General features: G+C 40.4%; 1 protein-coding gene across 2 annotated transcripts in view; it reads right to left on the minus strand.

Moving 5' to 3' along the window:
- LOC117403099 (SPARC-related modular calcium-binding protein 2-like) overlaps positions 1 to 22,197 on the minus strand; it is a 61,906-nt gene that overhangs the window by 6,321 nt on the left and 33,388 nt on the right. For both annotated transcript variants that reach the window (XM_034005059.3, XM_034005057.3), the window contains exons 8-10: positions 16,994 to 17,180; positions 11,348 to 11,430; positions 1,891 to 1,990 (exon numbers count right to left, since the gene is read on the minus strand). In XM_034005059.3, coding sequence (XP_033860950.1) covers positions 1,891 to 1,990; positions 11,348 to 11,430; positions 16,994 to 17,180 — 370 coding nt within the window. The remainder of the gene's footprint in view (positions 1 to 1,890; positions 1,991 to 11,347; positions 11,431 to 16,993; positions 17,181 to 22,197) is intronic.

Raw genomic sequence — 22,197 nt, forward strand, 5'->3', positions numbered from 1 at the left:
CTCCTAGTCCTTTTACCACTTCTGCCTCTGCTAAAGTCATTTAAAACTGGATAGGAACAGGTTGACACGTGGGGCATGTTGTCCGTATCCTCCTTTGTAAAAACTTGTGAAAAGTAATCATTTAATATATTTGCTATTTTTTTCTCTTCATCTGTGATTTTGCCATTTGTATCTCTTAGACGTTTTACTTCCTGCTTGAATGTTCTTTTGCTGTTACAATATTCAAAAAACTTTTTGGAATTGGTTTTAGCCCCCTTGGGAATGTTCATTTCTATCTCTCTCTTGGCCTTTCTAACTTCCTTTTTGACTTGCATTTGCAGTTCCAAGTACTCTTTCTGTGTACTTTGTTCTTGGTCCCTTTTAAACACTTTTTTTTACCTTTTTTCTCTGAATATTTTTTTTTAATTGATCTATTAAACCATTTTGGCCATTTTGTTTTAGATTTTGATTTGTCTACTTTTGGGATGTAATTGTTTTGTGCCTCTAGTACTACATTTTTGAAAAATATCCATCCTTTTTCAGCTTCTGTTAGTCTCTGTTTCATTCCGTCATAGTTAGCCTTTTTAAAATTGTAAACCTTAGCTTTAGTTGTTTCTTTTATGGTTTTAAAAAGCATTTCAGATGAGACCATGTTGTGATCTGAGTTTGCCAATGGTTCTCTGACCTCTGTTTTAGTTATTCTGTCTTCGTTGTTTGAATAGACTAAATCAAGGCATGCCGGTGCATTAGGGAGCAGTTAGGGAGCAGTCATTTGTCATTTCCACCATTTCAATTCTGACTGATGTGCTTCCTATCGTGTTCCCATTTTATATGGGGGAAGTTGAAATCCCCCATTAGTATGGCTTCTACTTTGCTACACGCATTTCTAATGTCATTGTATAACAAATTATTTTGCTCAGTATCTGGTATTTGGAGGTCTATAGCATGCCCCTATTATTATCCCCTTTGAATTTTTGTCCATTATTCTGACCCATATTGATTCTGCGTTGTTTTTTTCTTCCAGATTTAACAGCTGGGCTTCAAGACTATTTTTTATGTATAGCGCTACCCCTCCGCCTCTTCTGTCCTGCCTGTCTTTCCTATACAGTGTATACCCACTAATATTATATTTGTATTTACTGTAAGATTATTGCTTGTTATGCAACTCAGTACCGTATTACTATTACCGCAAATTGTGAAATTATTTGAATGTACAACACATTTACAACTACTATTCTAAAATTCAAACTGTTATTTGTTTTTACCCTGTATACCTTAGAGGGAAGAACTCACACAGTAAATCCCACCCATGTGCACTCTCAAAGGATTTTGCATTTTATTATTACACATAATAAAAAGATTGTTCAATAGTATTTCTCAAAATCTCTGTCCCAGCTTTATCTTATTATTAAATGTTTTTCCTTTGCCGCATTTTCAAAGCTGGCGTAGTCAAAGTAAGAACTGGTTAGCAAAATAGTTCCACTTGACTACTGAGTTTCTGCTATCTCTGCTCCCCAACAGCTGAGATAATCAAACATTTTTATTTGAACAAAATCAGATGCTGCATCTCATTTGTGATTCAATACATGCTTTAAAACTGAAATCCAGGCCAAGTCAACCTCTGCAAAAAAGCATGTCATTATCAGCAAAGGATTCTAATAGTAAATGACAGCACTGCTAATTGTGAAACAGCATGGACCTACCACATGCTGGGTTAAGGAAACAGTAATTAACCATTTAGCTAGTTTGACCAGTAGGAAGTCAGTGAACTCCCAAAACTAACTTGACTCTCTATGTCTCTCTGTTTATATTTACACCCCTTGGGAAATATTTTTGTTTTACCGAACAAACACTTGTCTTGTATTTTGCCTGTGGGTGTAGTGGGCTCATTCCAGAAAGCTGATTACCTACCTGCTTGCTGAAGATGGATCAGAGACTGCGTGCACCATGTCTGTTGACAGAGCATCCAAGACGCTGGTAAGAAACTCATTCTTTTTTACTCCAGGGCAGCCTGAATAGGAAACAGATAAAAGAAGGTGTTAGAAAATAATTTTGTTTCTTCAACACCTTGGCCAGTTATCAAATCCGATTTCTATGTCAAAAGTCATTGAGGTAGGGAAAAAAAGAAGAGGAAGATAATCCATTCATGTTAACACATCAAACACAGCGGTTTAAGGCCACGGGTAGCAAAATGAAGAGCACGACTCTAGTTTTAAATTCCTTCTATTGTTACTCAATAAATAAGCATGGTTGTAGGGATTCTGCAAACAACTGCCAAGCTGACAGCTTGGCTTTGGTGAACATTAAGGGATGAAGTTTAAAGCACCATATAATATGAGAAGGCATCTTTCACAAACCCTGCGGCTCTCCGAGCCCTTCTTTTTCAGTTGTTCAGTCAGAGACCTCCCCAGCCCTTCAGGGAAAGGGAGAATTTGTCAATCAGTAAGGCTCCATTATCCTATTACACTTTACGATGGCCCCCGTGGGCACAGGGAGGGATAAGAGGAGACTGAAAGGCCTGTCTGGGAAATTATCACTTAATAGGTCCTCTGATGCAGAGAAACAATCTGACAAGGGGGAGAGCCGTGTATGATAGGAGCCAGAAACCCAAAATGAAACACTGAACATTGTTAATAATCCACACACACACACACACACACACACACACAGATTTTTATCATTCACTCGATGGACATTCACCGTGAGAACAGCACTAGCTGTATCTCTGTAAGAAAGTTCAGGAGCTTTGAAATAGATGGCGGAGTCAACCCCAGAAGCAAAAACACTTAATGTGTTCACATTTCCTTGACAACTTCAATAAGTCATCCCATTCAGGCCTTACACTGTTTTATTTATGTGGTAATTCACTAAATATTTCAATTAAATATTTCAAGGCTACACAAATAATAGCTAAGCAAAACAGCAAGATGCACATATCTGCTTGAAGACCTGAGGAGTTGATAAGGAGAGTGTACAATTCTGTAATTTGCATTAGTTACAGAAGGTTATCTTTAAAAAAAAAAAAAAAAAAACTGTTCTGGTTAGACTTTTGCATTTTTACAGAATTTTATAGATTAAAAAAAAAAAAATTATTAAGTAGTCTTTCAAGAATATTTTGGGCAAGCATGAAGGGCCCCTTACCTATATATAAGCTTACTTGTCCTCAATTTTGGAATAGCTGAGCTGTAATGAATTATTTCTCTCAGTTTGCAGGGTTTACTTTTCCACAGGCATGTGATTATGCTTGGAAAAAAACCCCACACGTTATAAGTACAGGCAGATACTTTACTCCAATGACTGCCACTTAAAATTACACAAGGAACTGTGATCCACACACAAACACACTCACACATACTTTGGATATCAACACATTTTGATGGACATTTCTCTATAAACCACTGGGTTTCATGGGTTATTCAAACTTAACAGAAAGCAGCCAGGGATTGTGAAAAAAAAAAATAAACGAGGGAATGGAAGGGCTTAACTAATTTTGCTCTTGTAAAAGCATTACAAAGTAGTTACTCCTTCCTGTCCATATGGAGATGCCTAAAGGAAAGATTGCTGCTGTCACTAACATAATGACACGTTTAAGTTCTTGAACGAAATAAACAGGTGTTGACCGATAGCTCCAAGAAACACTGAATACATATATACTGTTAAAACGCAACTCGACAGAGGGAAAACAAGGCAGAAAAGCTCATTATAACCTTAGAGGTCACAAAGATTCCTGTTTACAAACACATAGCACAAAAAGCATGAGTTATCACATAGACATGTTTATATACAACATGTACTATTGAGAGTATGTGAATTATGTTTATATGTAAACTTGGAGGAAACTATATACTCCTTAATCTCATATGTCTGCCATTACCTTGATATTTTCTTTACATGTGAACAAACTATAAAAGTGTTATTTCTGGACAAGTAAGGTCATTAAGGCATATATCAGCAGTGACAGATAATTGATAGTTACAGTATATGGGTGTAGACTGTATTTTGTTTGTCACACAGTATGTCAGCTCATACAGTTTTCTCTCAATATGTTATATACCAGTATTTCACAACAATAAACCAATTTTAATACAAGGCAGAATGAGAAACATACATTTTGCTAATAGCTGTTATCTTTTACACTATAAATCAAAACCTTTATACATAGTGTTGAATTAAAACTTATTACATTTCCAGAAATCTTTGGAGCAACATCCTGATACCTATGCCATCTACAGTGTGTATGCAGCAAACATTTGAAATGAGGTAGTAGTAGTAGTACATAGTGGTGGCCTAATTATCAGGATGGAGCCGTGGATTCTGGCCCTCAAATTTCAAACTAAGGACAATCCATCTACCCTTTGCACAGGCAGCTGGCCAGCTTCCACCCAGCTCTGAGTACTTGTTTTAGACAGACTAGACTGAGTGACTGCCAGCCAGGCATCAAACCAACACCACAGCCGCCCAGTCCCCATGTCAGCTCCTCTGTATGCTTGCCATTGTGCCACTCAGTTATCAAGATGTATGTAAGACCTGTGCTGCTGCACCATAAATAATGTAGAGAGAAGTCTGTCAGATTGACGGCTTGGAGCGATCCCATTGGTTTGGTTTCTTTTACACTGTAATTTCACTCAGCCCCAGGATCAAGTGGCAGAGCTGGGGAGCTTAAGTTTGGTTGTAATGAATAATTCACTCCAAGCAGCATGTGTACCTTGGAGAAGCTTGGGCCGTTATGAAGGGCTTATAGTTCTCACTGTGCCATGCTTGCTTCAATTCTCTCCTTTTTTTGGTACAGCTGATATATTGTGTGGCTTTGACAGCCCATATAAGCAATCTGTTGTTAAAGAGCTGAAGTTGAAACCGTATTGCATTACCTGGCAGGTTTTGAGCTGTAACAAGAAGTTAGTTTTTATTTTAGACATAGTTTCACCCACAAATATGTCCTTGCAGCAGTACATACTGTTGCACACATGGCATGTGGAAATGTATACCAACACCTTGCTTTATTTCTGAGACTTACTGTAGACATATCTGCTGATAAGCACACACAGGTACAGCAGGTACAATATGTAAAGTACACGCACACTTACAGATGCTTTAATAGCTATGTTACAGCCCTCAAAAAGCATGGGTTCAGAGCCAAGATGCAAGCAAATCTGTTTTTCAGCACAAAGTGCAACCGGAATCCTGACAAGGCATGGATTGTATAGTATAGGTAGACACTGTATACTTTAATACTGCTTCACTTAGAGTTCACTCAAATGAGAGGTAACTGTGTCGTACCTCTTATTAGTTTTAGCAACATCACTGCTCCACTTAACTCTGTGCTGAACATCTTTTGTTCTTCTCTTGTTTTGTTTTCACTTTAATTTGGAAAACTAAGGTCAATGTCCATATTCTGGACAAAGAACTCTGATAGAGCAATATATATATATATATATATATATATATATAAGTAGTAAATATGGACTGGAGAGGAGGGCTATAGTGGAAAATTACTGACCCGAGGGAAGACTATTGTTACCGAAAGGGGGGCTATAATGCCCGAAGCTGCAGGTAACTCTGGAGGTAACAGTAGTCTTCCCGAGAGGCATTTAATTTTCCACTATTGAAAATTAGTCTGCAGTACATATTTAATATATGAGTCAGTCAAAATAATAAGCAAGGCAAGGTTGAATAGTAAATATGACTTTATATACCGTAAAACCATAAATATTTGCAATCCTTTTATTATGTGTTTTTTGCGTATGAAAAAAAAATTTTTGACACGAATATCTTAGTGCTGTACATATAATGAAGTAATATACTACTACCAGTGCAACAGGGCACCAACATTTCTGGATCAAAATAGGTTTTATGAGTGTAATTCGCCAAATATTTTGGTTGTAAATATTTATGGCTTTACAGTATTTTGTTTAAATATAGCTGATACAGCATAAGTAAATAACTAAATAACATAAATAAATAACAGAACATTTTTTTGAAGTTCGTACCGAAGTTCATACATTTTTTTCTTTTGTAGTATGTTTTTATTATTATTTATTTCTTAGCAGACGCCCTTATCCAGGGCGACTTACAATTGTTACAAGATATCACATTATTTTTACATACAATTACCCATTTATACAGTCGGGTTTTTACTGGAGCAATCTAGGTAAAGCATCTTGCTCAAGGGTACAGCAGCAGTGTCCCCCATCTGGTCAAGAGACCAGAGCCCTAACCACTACTCCACACTGCTGCCCACTGTTTTGTAATTCATTTTCTGTCACAGAATCGCCGTTCACCAGTTTTTTCATTCAGCCATTTTTATCTTGTTGTTTAGGAGTGGAGGTAGAGGGTGTTCCTTTGAAAAGGGGCGGGACTGACAGTGATGTGAACAAATCACATGACAGACGGAGACTATTGCCTGGTGGTGTAAGGATGTGAAGGCAACAGTTAAATCTATTTTTGCTCCTATGCTGAAGTTTTAACCTGTCACAGGCTAGTATTTCCAAGCACTGACACACACATATATATATCAAGTTGAACTGTTATATAAAAAAAGCTGATCCCCAATTAAAATAAAATATGTATATAAAAAAAACTAGCATAGAAAGCTCAAAGCACAAAGATAAGGGGATGATAACGTTGCTCATAAAAGGTAGGAAAATGTATTTTAAAGTCTTGGTTATCACTCCTTTAATTTACAGTGCAAATAATTTTGGACTAGAGGAACTGGTTTCTTGTCTCAACAAGGGTCTTGTTTAGTAAATCTTGCCCTTAAAAGTATGATTTCAGCTTTCCCAGGCCAGTAACCAAAGCATTTATCAGATGTGAACAAAATGCCTTGTTACAGGCTTTGTGAGAGTAGGTCAGGGTGCTTGGCTACATTAATATCTGCTAAAAAGTAAACACAGGTTTGGGTATGTTTAAATCAGATAACAACATTATAAAATATTTAAAGAGAGAGTGTGTATATTACAATGCATTAATTATTATCTACGCACTGATGTGCTCTCTAATTCATATACCACTGGTAACACATTCCAACCAAGTGTAACGGGCAGTGATGTGTGAAGCACTGCCATTGTAGATTTGGACCCTTCGTTGAAATGAGTTTAAAGCTCTATAAGCACACATCAGAAGAGTCTGTCTCTTTTACACTATGGTTAAGATGCTCACTTGTGGTGTGTTTGGTCACTGGTTGGCTACCAAACTGACACAAGCCCCCAAAGACTGGTGTGCTAACCACAGAAAATAAAAAAGCTAACCAACGCACACAAGTTCCCAGAAGTGCTTTGTAACACAATGCCTACAATTGTAACAACGTCAAAGCTTCCAGAAATTTCTGGAAGGGAGCAAATGTCAGCAAGTAATACCACAGAGAACACAATATAGAAATACACACTTTTTAAATTAAGAAATTCAGAGAATTAACAGCATACTATCAACAAAGGTCTTAATAAGGAGCTTAATAAGTGAACATCAGAACTTTTAAAATCAATTTGTAAAGGAAGAGCTGTCAACAAACAAGTTTCCTGGCTTTCAATGTATTTCACTGGAAAATAAAGATTTAATTTACCTTTATTGGATCAGTTAGAGAATTTATGAAAACAAAACATGTTATTAATTGGCCAAGAGTTCCTAAAGGCAATTGGATGCCAAATAGCTACATTTCATTAAAGTGTCATTCATTATTTTTAATATTAAATCTCAATCATTTCGAATGTCTGTCTTATTTACATTGAACAGCTGAACGGCAAAAAAACTTTTCAAACCTTCAAGATGGTCCAACTACATAAGTAGTTAATGGCTCTCTTGGCAAAAAATAAAAAAAAAGATTCGAGAAATGCTCAACAAGTGGTTTATTATGAAAACACAAAATATTATTCAGCCTGAGGGTTTTTTTTTCTGTACACAGAGAGAGTTTTAAAAGGAGTTTTAAAAAAAAAGTGTTAATTCTACATTCCCCTAATAAATCAACACCTCCTGGTTGGACTGGGTTTCTGCAGACACCTGTGTCTGTCAGACTAAATAATGAGGCAGTTAGATAAATATTACTGGGAACAGTAGACCCTGTGTTCATTAACACTGTACATGTCTACAGTGCTATTAAAATGTTTACAGGCCATAAAAGGCCACTAAGTAAACATAAAGCAGTTGCTGTGCACGTTTCAGTCTGTTCTCTTGCTGTTTTTTTTTCTCTACACTGACCATAATGTTTATATGAACTATCCAACGAAAGTCACAAAGTCATAGACAAGTCCCTGTCTATTCAATCCACCACTGTAACAAGTGCCAGCAAATTCAATTCTATTAAAGCATCTAAATCTGAAGTGCAATAATCTTCTGTTTTATATCAATAATTCTGTTGACACCATATGCAATTGGGAAAGGGTTTCTCAGCCACATAAGGACTGTGCTTTTTCTCAAGAGAGACAATTAAACTGATCCCGTAGCATGCTCACAAGGAACATCATTTCTAAATATATAACTTATAGTAAAGTTGGCACAATGTTGGTGACATGTAACTGATAACAATCTTGATTTATAGGCTGAAAGCACATTTTTATTCTGTAATCTAAATGTACTTCGCTAAAGAAGGTTAAAGTAAATTAACAGGGAAGGTTATCCAAGGCAATATAAATATATACGGTCAGACGTCCATAGATGGTAAACTACTAAAACCAAAGTTACTTTGCTCATAAACCGCAGTAACATGGCAATTATAAAGGAGTGAAGCCTTTCTGACAGGGTTAGGACTCTCCTGGGTTAGAAATTAAATGGACTGAAATGAGCCTTGGCAAAAAGGTTACGATTTACTATGTTGTGTTTGGAAGTATTTGTGCAACACTCATACGTTATGCTATTTAGTAGTCTCTTGTATATCTGAGAATCTGGGATCTGGAATTTGGATTTTGCTTCTTAATTCCATTTTAAAGGTTCCAAACAAGCTTAATTTTAAACCCAAATGCCCAGAGCATCTGCAAGGTGCATGTGTACTTCATGCTGTAGATTTGTTCAAGCACTCTGGTTCCCCAAGGTTTACTATGCTACAATGCTGGACTGACAGGTATTTACATCTGAGACAGTTGCTTGTGTCTGTGTCGAAAAGGTTTAAGTATTAGATCAAATGCATTTTTAGAAGGCTGGGTGCATGTCATTGTATAGCACTGTTAATATAGCACTGTTAATCAAGTGTTCTAGGTGAGAACCACAGGGTTCTGGAATGCCCTTCTGGATTCCACTGCGCCACTGTCATGCCCCTCCAGGTTTAAAAATGCTGTTCAGCATCATCTGTGCTAGAGATTAACTTGTTTTAGTTGTAATGAAACCATTATTAAAATGTTTTTTTAATACCTTTCTTTTAATATATATATATATATATATATATATTGCATATCACTTTGGATGTGTAGTAATTGTTTGATGGGTAGACCTTGCATTAAATAATGTTATATTTGCATTTATTAGAAGGTGAAAGCAATTCAGTTTGATCTGGACCATCTCAAGAACTGGAAAAGTCAGTCAACCCCTCCTTAAGCCTCTCTCTCTCTCTCTCTCTCTCTCTCTCTCTCTCTCTCTCTCTCTCTCTCTCTCTCTCTCACTCACTCTCTCTCTCTCTCTCTCTCTCCATGCTAAAAGTTTGTAGAAAAAAAGCTGGAGCTGATTGAAGATCCTCTTTCCTCCTTGATATTCTCCTGCCTTGTTGCATTTGGCTTGCATGCATACTTTTTTTTTTTATCTGAGCTATTCCAGAAATGAATTATCTCAACATTTTTGTCTCTCGTTATTTTTTGCTTTGTTAACAGATGCCTAATTAACCCTAAAGAGACTACTGTACATAAAAAATAAGTATATCAGACTATTCCCAAGGCAAAAGTATTTACTAATACCCACTACCCCATTTTTAGCAGGATATTTAGACACATGACCTTTAAAATCTGTTTTTGCAACACACTCCCTGGTTTATGTTGGGATGGAAGAATGCAGTTTTATTGAACAATGCTGTCAGGATGCAAGTGCAGTTGAGGCAATAAAAGTACTATGGAAACTTTATGGTCTACAAAGTATAACTACAGACATTCACCCAAGGGTTAAAGTGCCAAGTCAATCAAACTAGTCATTGTTTTACTAAACCATAAAATAAAACAAACATATAAACTGCTTGCAGAAGAGGCTAATCCCATTTATAATATGCTAGTCTGCCAGAAGGAATTTAACAGTTTATATCAATTCTACCAGTGCATCATTAATCACCACTTACATTAGCAAACATATTGTAATCTAGCCACGATTGGCAAAAAAAAAATCTTACACAAGCCTCTTTAATTAGAAACTTTCCTCACGAAACAGAGATCTTGTGGAAACCACACATGACAGTAGTTAAATATTATTAGTAGTATTATTATTGTCCCACTTATTACATTAAAGGAAGGTAATGACCCTTACAGCATATGCCATCAGTGTTCTTTGACACAATTGTGATTAATATCTAAGATTTATGTTTAATTCTTCAACACAGTGTAGGTTGTCCTGGGTTGGTCGTTTTGATTTTGGGGTGTCAGTTTATTTAATGAAGCTTGGTTGAAGAATGATAAAGGAGATTTCGGTTTTCTTTACCTTCTTCATGACCTGGAGTGCACCCTGCATTACTAACATGAGACTTTTTGATAAAAAACAGATCTTCTATATAAAATAATTTCCCATTCAGAACCACTTATTTTTATTTATTTCTTAGCAGACGCCCTTATCTAGGGCTACTTACAATTCTTACAAGATATCACATTATTTTTATATACAATTACCCATTTATACAGTTGGGTGTTTACTGGAGCAATCTAGGTAAAGTACCTTGCTCAAGGGTACAGCAGCAGTGTCCCCCACCTGGGATTGAACCCACGACCCTCCAGTCAAGAGTCCAGAGCCCCTAACCACTACTCCATTTACCCTGGTTTTCTTTTTAATATGCTTTATCATACCTTACCTATGCTTTACCATTCTTTCACTCTGCTTTATTACACCTGTGCTTTTACTATAGGAAACCTTTATAAAGCTGTAAGCGATGTAGGAACTTGCAGAGCAGGTTGAGTAAATCTAATAATCTGTGATGTGCAACAAGGGCACTATGCCTTTGTTTAAACCATTTCCTAAATCATTTGTTTGAGCCAATTAAATAAAATTTTAAAAAATCTACCCTAAAGATACTGTACATGACAAAAGTCTGTAGTCAGTAAGGTATATGTCACAAAGCTACAAAGATATTTAAAATATGTTTTGAGATTATTCTTATTGGCTTCTTTAACAGCCAGCAAACTTTAGTATAGTCATAAAAGACTGAAAAAAAAGTGGGATGTACCAAGTACTCATTTACACCCTCATGTGTTGCACTTACCTTGAAGATGTCGGTTTTTGTAATGATTTTTTGGTTTTGTAGGATGCGCTCTTGCATTCCCATCACATTTTGGTTGTTCGTATCTACAAAAAACAAAAATATTTTTGATTATTATATTAAGTTAAGATGTCAAATATATAGAAGTCTTCATTTTACATGGTACAATTGAGAACGATACTCAGTTATGTAGGTCTGAATTGTGGGTTCAAACCCCACAATCTTCCTTGCTATTATAATTACCTTTACACATGTACTGTCATGAAGGCTTTGATTTAAATAACCTTGGTACAATATACAAATGGACCATTTCAATGTGGTGTTTGGAAACTGGGTACATGCAATATTTTCCATAATGATTTTTAGTATACATCAGGTGTAAGACACCTAAAAGGAAAATATAAATATCTGAATATGTGATGGAAAGACTTAAAAAGCTTAACATCTGATTTCACTGGCTTGAATAAACTCAGGTCCTCTGAAATTCAGATAATCTTGGTTTAGGTAAAAAAAAAAAAACTTGGATTGAATACAAACAAGCTCTCCAATCTCTTCTTCCAACGCATTGGCAATAGGAGTCTGATGTCACACATTGCACAGTAGGTATGACCGGCTCTTTTGTATCTGATTCATAATAATAAAGTTTCCTGGCAATAAATCACAAGAGATCTGGTGCTAAATGAGTTTGTAGTTCAGGGGGGAAAATGCTTTTGTTTTGTCCAATATCTGAGCAAATTACAGACCTTTTTGATTGCAGTGAGACCATCAGATATGTAATGAAACTTCATGCTCATATTGGTTTGGTCCAGGTAGTGAGAAAGGCACCTTTTTGGAGCAGGGAGGATAGAAGCTGCTTTGATACCCAGTTTGGAAAGGATTGGATTCTGATAGCTGATGGATGACCTCTTAAATCAACCAAGAAAAGAGTGAAAGAGAAATCTCGGAGTTGCATGCACTAATGTAGCATCTGGCACCTTGCCTGATCTCTGATTAATCTGATACCCTACTCTGCAGTTCTTTCACTCATTAATAATTGTTCTGCTCATACTCTTTCCTCTTTGACTACGCTTCCTCTGCCCAGTACCCCTGGCATACAATGTGCTTGTTAACTTGGTAGCTGATCTCATGCCGAGCACATTCTTGTGGTAATAGTACAATTTATGGGATGCCTACAGTATGTGCTTGACATTGATGGACATTACAATGACACTGGGTCTGGAGTGAGGATGGACTATGTAATGTGCAGGGCTAAAACCTGTCGTGCTTTTTTTGCATTAAAAAGGACACTTTTTAATAAATGCATTTATTAAACCTTTAACAAGGAAAAATTATATAAAACAGGAGGGAGAGTAAAATTCAATATGCAAAGCCATTGTTAATACTATGTAATGCTTTACTTCATCCTTTTAAACATAGGCAAGAGGTACTTACATTTTAAACTATTACAGAACAACCTGCAAAGTTTAAAGAAACACATTAAATTACCTTTGTCTGTTCCTGCTGTATTTGTAAGCATATTGCAGACTCCTTTTAAATTTGTAATCACACATCAACTAGGCAATACATTTCTCAACATATACGTAGGAGCGTTTGCCAGGATAAAAAAAACAAAAAAACTAAATGGGGGACATGTATAAAGATCGACCGACCCAGCACTAAATTGGCAGAGTGTAAAGTAGCCCTCTGCCACGGCACAAATTTTACCCCATCCCAAATGTATTAACTGGCCCAGTGGCTAAGCTAAATGTTAAAATGTTTCAGCCTTGGTTTTTGGGTGGTGTTCTTGATGAACTATCAATGATTCGTGACATTCTGTGGAATTCATTGTTTTATTTATTGTCATTTGTGAATTTCTTTTAAAATTATCATGAATGACTGCTGCCATAATGCTCTTTCCTATCAGCTGCTTTCCGACTTTTTTTTGCATCCAAATAAGACCAATTTGAAATCGGTCTTATTTGTGGACCCTTTTAGGGCTGGCGCAGCTGACCTTCCGCTTCGTAAATCTATTTTTAATACCACAGAGTTCATTTACAAATGAGCCCTGCCTACAAATTGCACATGCATATAATTAAGGCTTGACACACTTTAAAATGCATGGCTAATGAGCGGCAGAGCGCCTTGCACGGCGGATCGCATTGCACGGCGGATCGCTGCACGGAGGATCGCTGCACGGAGGATCGCTGCACGGCGGATCGCTGCATGGCGGAGCGCTGCATGGTGGATCGCTGCACGGAGGATCGCTGCACGGAGGATCGCTGCACGGAGGATCGCTGCACGGCGGATCGCTGCACGGCAGAGTGCATTGCACGGTGGATCGCTGCACGGAGGATCGCTGCACGGCGGATCGCTGCACGGTGGATCGCTGCATGGCGGATCGCTGCACGGTGGATCGCTGCACGGAGGATCGCTGCACGGCGGATCGCTGCACGGCGGATCGCTGCACGGAGTATCGCTGCACGGAGGATCGCTGCACGGCGGATCGCTGCACGGAGGATCGCTGCACGGAGGATCGCTGCACGGAGGATCGCTGCACGGCGGATCGCTGCACGGCGGATCGCTGCACGGCAGAGTGCATTGCACGGCGGATCGCTGCACGGAGGATCGCTGCACGGAGGATCGCTGCACGGAGGATCGCTGCACGGAGGATCGCTGCACGGCGGATCGCTGCACGGAGGATCGCTGCACGGTGGATCGCTGCACGGAGGATCGCTGCACGGAGGATCGCTGCACGGAGGATCGCTGCACGGTGGATCGCTGCATGGCGGATCGCTGCACGGCGGATCGCTGCACGGAGGATCGCTGCACGGAGGATCGCTGCACGGCGGATCGCTGCACGGCGGATCGCTGCACGGCAGAGTGCATTGCACGGCGGATCGCTGCACGGAGGATCGCTGCACGGAGGATCGCTGCACGGAGGATCGCTGCACGGAGGATCGCTGCACGGCGGATCGCTGCACGGAGGATCGCTGCACGGTGGATCGCTGCACGGAGGATCGCTGCACGGAGGATCGCTGCACGGAGGATCGCTGCACGGAGGATTGCTGCACGGCGGATCGCTGCACGGCGGATCGCTGCACGGAGGATCGCTGCACGGCAGAGTGCATTGCACGGTGGATCGCTGCACGGAGGATTGCTGCACGGAGGATCGCTGCACGGCGGATCGCTGCACGGCGGATCGCTGCACGGCGGATCGCTGCACGGAGGATCGCTGCACGGAGGATCGCTGCACGGCGGATCGCTGCACGGCGGATCGCTGCACGGAGGATCGCTGCACGGAGGATCGCTGCACGGCGGATCGCTGCACGGCGGATCGCTGCACGGAGGATCGCTGCACGGCAGAGTGCATTGCACGGTGGATCGCTGCACGGAGGATTGCTGCACGGAGGATCGCTGCACGGCGGATCGCTGCACGGCGGATCGCTGCACGGCGGATCGCTGCACGGTGGATCGCTGCACGGCGGATCGCTGCACGGCGGATCGCTGCACGGCGGATCGCTGCACGGAGGATCGCTGCACGGAGGATCGCTGCACGGAGGATCGCTGCACGGCGGATCGCTGCACGGAGGATCGCTGCACGGAGGATCGCTGCACGGCGGATCGCTGCACGGCGGATCGCTGCACGGAGGATCGCTGCACGGAGGATCGCTGCACGGAGGATCGCTGCACGGCGGATCGCTGCACGGAGGATCGCTGCACGGAGGATCGCTGCACGGCGGATCGCTGCACGGCGGATCGCTGCACGGCGGATCGCTGCACGGCGGATCGCTGCACGGAGGATCGCTGCACGGAGGATCGCTGCACGGAGGATCGCTGCACGGCAGAGTGCATTGCACGGAGGATCGCTGCACGGAGGATCGCTGCACGGCGGATCGCTGCACGGAGGATCGCTGCACGGAGGATCGCTGCATGGCGGATCGCTGCACGGCGGATCGCTGCACGGCGGATCGCTGCACGGAGTATCGCTGCACGGCGGATCGCTGCACGGAGGATCGCTGCACGGCAGAGTGCATTGCACGGAGGATCGCTGCACGGCGGATCGCTGCACGGAGGATCGCTGCACGGCAGAGTGCATTGCACGGAGGATCGCTGCACGGTGGAGCGCTGCACGGCGGATCGCTGCACGGAGGATCGCTGCACGGCGGATCGCTGCACGGAGGATCGCTGCACGGCAGAGTGCATTGCACGGAGGATCGCTGCACGGAGGATCGCTGCACGGAGGATCGCTGCACGGTGGATCGCTGCACGGCGGATCGCTGCATGGCGGATCGCTGCACGGCGGATCGCTGCACGGAGGATCGCTGCACGGAGGATCGCTGCACGGAGGATCGCTGCACGGTGGATCGCTGCACGGCGGATCGCTGCACGGCGGATCGCTGCACGGCGGATCGCTGCATGGAGGATCGCTGCATGGCGGATCGCTGCATGGAGGATCGCTGCATGGCGGAGCGCTGCATGGAGGATCGCTGCACGGCGGATCGCTGCACGGCGGATCGCTGCATGGAGGATCGCTGCATGGAGGATCGCTGCACAGCGGAGCGCATTGCACGGCGGAGAGCATTTTTGCGGTGCTAATACGGCCTTAACTTGCCAAAAGTGTCACGATACATACAGGGCAATTTGAAGGCCGGCGTAAACTCGGCTATGGCTGTCTCAAATGCTTGATACATGTCCCCCAATGTCTTCTAAGGATCACAGTGTATTCAGATCACGTGCTAATGGTGAACGTTGAAAAAAGTAATCCCTTATTTCACTTACTTTACTTATGATGTGTGAGTAAAAAAGAAAAAAGCAAAACTATCGCGAATGCTGCAATACGGACACCACGGTAATGTGTTTCATGCATGGGTTCTGGAACACTTTAAGAGTATGTTATAGTGCTGTGAGTAACTAAAACAATGCTTCCACATAAACAATAAGAAAAGAATGCAGCAGAAACCAAATCTAACCAAAAGGCTGACAAATGCCATAAACATATACAGCATTGTTCTTCTGTGCATTATGAGAGTCTGAGCTACAATGTATCTGGATTACTCGGATATGATTGCATCCCAGTGAAAGATAAAACCAACACAAATATTTGTAAAATGTAATTGACTCAAATAGATTTCACAGGATGTGGTTGAAACAAAGGCATAGTGCCCTTGTTACACATCTCAGATTACTAGATTTTCTCAGCACCATTACTGATGCCTGCTTGTTCCTCAGAAACACTTCCATCTGACTTGGACATGCAGGGGCATGCAGTTCAAGCATAGAGCACAAGCAGCATAGGCCAGCAAGCAGGGGACACACACTTTGAATAGAGCCATGTACAAACAGCATGAAGAACACAGCTTCTGACAGCATGAAGCCTTATGTGAAATACACCACAAAGCTCAAGGGGGCTTCAAATCTTCCTGAGAACCCTATCATATATGTTGCGGTTTGATTTATAACTGCAGCTGAACTAGTTATTATTAAATGCAGGGTTCTTGGGAATCCTTGAGTGTGCCTCTTTTCAGTATCAGGGCAGAGCCCTGCGATCGCTGGGAATCAGAAGCAGCTGATAGCTAAAGTGAGAGGCTGTTGAGAAGCAGAGAGGGAGGAAATGCGAGTAAAAAGCAGATGTTTCGTAGTGTGTAAATGTACAGCAGGGCTCGTTGTTACCTCGTGGACGTGCCAGGGATGGGGCGTCCCGTGTCTACCAGCACACACCAGCAGTAACCAGTGGAGGGGTGGCACTGCACCGGCTTGTACAGGCCACCGTTGGCGCATTCTGGAATGAAGATGGCTTCGTTCTTGTGCTGCCGTGCGTCCTCCTGAGCAGACTGGTGCTCCTGATCACACGAGGAAGCTGAAAAAGGGACGTTGAAAGAGACACCAACTTTAGTGTCAATGTGTAGCACCAGTATACTTACAGGCAATGGGTTTGCACTGAAACATTTTTTTATGGTGTACTGTTGTCCTTTAACTCTGTTTGAATGTATGTTTTCCCCAAGGGGCAATCCCTCATTAATTCAATAAATACAATACAAATACAGAGAAAAGAAGTCTGTGTTAAAGCAGGAGTAGTTTTCTTTAAGGTGTCTGCATTAGGTTTCACCACTGTTTTGAACAATAAAATAGACCCCCATTCACTCTTATGCAGTTACAACTTCTAAGAGGGTGCTGGTTTTGTTTCCAGGAAGAAAAGAAAGAATAATCATTTTCTTAACAATAATTGAACATTAACTCATCTTTAGCTTTGCATCTTCACTTTGTACTTTTTTGGCTCTCACTTCAGCCAACAAATCACAAGATAACCATGTATACAAATACAGTATCAGAAAGAATACCGTTAGCACATTGTATTCTCCAGGGGAACATACTGATTATCTTTCAATCTGTTTCAAATAACACATACTGACCAGATTAGGACTGACTCAGATTTGTGAAGAAACTATGAAAATCCTGTTGTTCTCTACTGTTGCTCAAGACCACATTTCTTTGATCTCAAGTAGGGCGTTTTGCCTTTTTTGTTTGTTTGTTTCTGTAGAAAGATTGGCTCAGTTGACAAAAAATGCAAATGTGTGCAATCCTATCACATATCTCTCCATCCATACTTAAACAATCAATTGGGTCATTTAAGATAATGGAAGACAAACTGTAGGCCAACTGGATAAACATTAAAGCTTTGCAGGAGGGGGTTGGGGGGTTCCATATATCAAAACCACAACACAATTCAGCAAAACTGGCACATGGAGGTCAAAGGAAGAATCGGAATTAGGTACTGAGGCTGAACAGATTCCGCTGGATGTTTGCAGGGTAATGTAGGGAAGCCTAAAGCTCATACTTATTATTAGTTATTATTACTGGAAACTGAGAAACCTACAGACAAGTCACTTGTTATTAACTTATCTGTAAGTCCTGTTAATTCTGGCCCAGTGAACATAAAGTGCATTTAGTCCCTACATTTAAACACTACTGTTGTAGTAGTACTGAAAAAAATATGGTTCTACATTTCAGCAAATGTTTTAATAAGAAGCCTTGTGCCATACAAATCCATTGATGTAAAACCCTTGTGGTCGAAATGTTTTGTTTTAGAACTAACCAGCCTATTCAATAATAATATTGAGAAAGACATTGAATAATAGGGTACTCACACACAGACTGGTTCATCAAGCATTAGCTTTTTAGTACCGAGTGACTTATTGTTTCAAAGTACTCAGTAAGTAAACATTTACTTCAGGCCTCAAGCATGCACCTACCTTGTTCTTACTAGTTTAGTTCATTATTCCTTTTATAGAATAAAAAACAGGGCATACATTGCACTTGAGAAAAATCTGGACCTTTTATATGTCTCTCCGTTAAGATCAAAACTATGATCTGACAGGAGCACACTTACACTCTCCTCCTCACCGAGCAGAGTTCAAGAGTTCAAGGGCATACATCACTCATTCTGACACTTGGGTAAAATACCCCAAAAAGAAGATACTGCATTTGACAGTGCTGTCAAAACAGAATGACAGCTTTTCCTTTGCGTCAGTTAAAGGAATATATGGAGAAAATGTTTGTACCATGGAGAATACGTTTAGCAATCTCAGTTAATTTTAAAAGGTGGCTTTCATAGCCCAAACATGATTCCTAGAGCAGCTTTGCCATCCAATAACAAATGAGGGGTAATGAATCCAAATGGTCTTGTTCTTCTTAAGTCAAGACTGACATCTTTAAAATGACACTATCCCAGCAAGGAGAGTTATGCCGTTATCCAAGATAAAATGAATGAATTAACCTTTGGCTCAGCTCTACATTTAGGTTGTAAATCTGTAATTCCTGCCCATAGGTGAAATATATAACAATCTTTGGATGTACTATAAGAAGTTCCGGTATTTGGATATTATTTATTACTACAAACAGAATAGAAAGAAAGAAACGTTTTTCTTTTAACGTCAATACAAAAGCCTCTCTTTGGCATTTTCTCAGTACTATTCAGTAAAAAGTCCAGTGATATAAGCACATTGATATTGTTTTGTTTGTCTTGTGCTTGGAGATTTCCCAGGACATATTTTGGCAAAAAAAAAAATTAATAATTCAGCACGGCTGTGTGAGAAGGACTTTGTGCAAATGTTTAACCGTTCTGCATTTCTCTACAATTTCCCAGACTCAAGTCCTTGAAATGAACACAGAATGGGGTCTATTCAATTGAACTTAACAATGGCCTGAACAGGCCTGAATACTACCACTATTTTGAGATTGTTAATACAAGATGGGCCAAATGGTCTCCTCTCGTTTGTAAACTTTCTTAAATACAGGGCCCTTTGTGTGTAAAGGCTCTATGCATGTGCATCACTTCAGTGTATTTATGGTAATACAAATTTATAGAATTACTTAACCAACAGCAGTATTTAGATCTGCCAACATTTAAATCAGTTGTATAGACCCCAATGAGTTTGATCAATACACATTTTTTATTTATTTATTTTTTATCATTCTCTCCCAATTTAGAATAGCCAATTATTTTTAAGCTCGGCACAATTTGCCAGTGTTTGTTCAGAAGAGGCCCACGACTGAAAAGAACACTTGAGGTTGAAAAGTTGTGAAATGTATTGCTCCTCAATATTAGACAATTGAAGTAGTTATTATGATTCAGTAAAATCAATCCCAAAGAAAAATGTTACCCAAAAGAGTATTATACCATGGCAACCCCAATACAAATGAGCCCTACTACTTCATTCCTTACTAATTTCCTAACAGGTCATTGTCTACTTCTAATAATACTGTAGTTCTTATCAAATGTTTCCTTAGGTAATGGATGAAAGAGAAAATAATATGTTATGTTAATACTAATAACTATTTATTATGATCACACAAAAGCTGAAGCAAGGTTAAACTTAAGGCATAAATGTTTGACAATATAATCAGTAGTATAGCATACGGTTGGCATCTGTGTCCGGGTGGCAGGAATTAACAAACCCGGACGCCCTAATGTCCGGTTTTAAGTGAAACACATAAGAAACAGTAACCTTCCTTTAATATTTTCTTTCAAATACCGTATAACATTTTGGAGTGGAATTTATTTTGGCTTCGTTGACGGTTTGGATTGGATCTCCAATAATACTTCCACCAATCAGAGTGTGGCATACAGTGTGCAATCCCGTCCTCTGACAGACTGGTGGTATGCAGCACAGGTTAAAGAAGCGCGCAATGGACAAGGGATAGAATGTGTCAGATGTCAAAGTGAATATGAGAATGGAAGTGAGTGATGAAGCCAATTTGATTAAAAGAAGTAAAAACAGACAGGACATTTCCATAAATGGATTTAGTAACACTGAAAAACCCAAACCACATTTGAGTACATTTTGACTCTTTTTACCGACACACAACCAACAACCAATAGTGTCGTAGTTTTTAACGTCTATTAATAACTTTTGTTAATATTTATTGTGGTAAACTGTATTACAGTATACTGCAGTTTTGATAGAGCTAGGCTGACTGAGAAATATGTCTGGGTTTGGTCTGTGGAAAAAGTGCCAACCCTAGTATAGCACTTACATTGGATCATTTTCACAAAAAATGACTGAAAGGATTAATGTAAAAAAAAAAAAAAAAAACATTTCAGGGTCAGTTAGTCGTTTTGGCTGAAAATATCAACCATAGTATTTTGGTGACTACAGTATAGTTTCAAAGGAGAAACAGTTGCATGGAACTTTGGGAATTTTGTAATTTGGGGATCTTTCGAAACAGAGAGTTATATTTTATTTCTAAACCGGAGCCTTCGACACATATTTTTAAATAATCACTAACAGTGTATAAACAGTGTATTTGATCAAGTAATTAAATTTGGCTTGTATTATCATCCCCATAGAAGTGTTTACATTAATAAAAGATGTTACAGAAGACTTTTTAATGCCTGGTGTGCCAAAGTAAAATAAATATTTAAAAACTGTAATGTTTTTGCGTGCGTCAATCTAGCTAACACGGACAATGTCACACTGCCCAGTAGTTTCTCAAGACTGCTTGTTTACTTGGGAGTCCTTCATATAACCATACTGGAAGTCCAATGTGGGCGAATTGGCAGAAGTAAAAAAAAACAAACAAAAAAAGCAGATTCCAAACATGTGACTTTTTGCTGATAACTCGCACTGCACATTAATAAATTAGCCTCCTAATAAGGCAATGATTTGTAGAGAGGCTCTGGTGCTTTATCTTTCTCACAGGTTTTTTTTTTTTTTATCAATCCACAGTAAGACTGTTGAAAAGTAAAAAAAAAAACAAAAAAAAACCGACAGACAAATTAGTCTTGGCTTTCACATAGTTTATGACCTTAGAATAAATCTACACTAGGCTGCTCACTCTAATCTACAACTATACACTACTGAACAAGCAAAGAAAAGAACATAAGTATACATAATAAAAAATTAAACAGTACACTTTTTCTCCCTGTCTAACACTGCAGTTCCTTCAGCCTATGCTCCACTCCGGTATACACTATGCGCTGCCCCGTTATGTGACTGCACGCGATCCAGAACCAGGTTATTGCTGCACTGCACCCTAGTTCAGCACCGTGCTCTTCCCTGTACTGCTCTCCTGATTGCCTACCGCAGCCACTCGAGCCTGTGTATCCACCCCGGTGTATGCTATGCTCCCCTCCTGTACTCTGGTATGGGAGAGAACGAGACGCTGGCGTCCACCTTACTCGCCAGTCTCTCCGGCCGGGCGAATGGTTTATAACAGTGGACCGAAAGAATGTGTGTTCCACGTCCCTATTCGTCCAGCGCATCAGAAGTACCTCCGCTTCACCTTTCAGGGGAGCATCTTTGAGTTTTCCATGGTGCTATTCGGCCTCTCCTTAACCCCCTGCATGTTTTCAAAGTGCATGGATGCCATCCTAG

This window comes from Acipenser ruthenus, chromosome 5, assembly GCF_902713425.1.
Source record: "Acipenser ruthenus chromosome 5, fAciRut3.2 maternal haplotype, whole genome shotgun sequence".
NCBI classification, from domain to species: Eukaryota; Metazoa; Chordata; class Actinopteri; order Acipenseriformes; family Acipenseridae; genus Acipenser; species Acipenser ruthenus.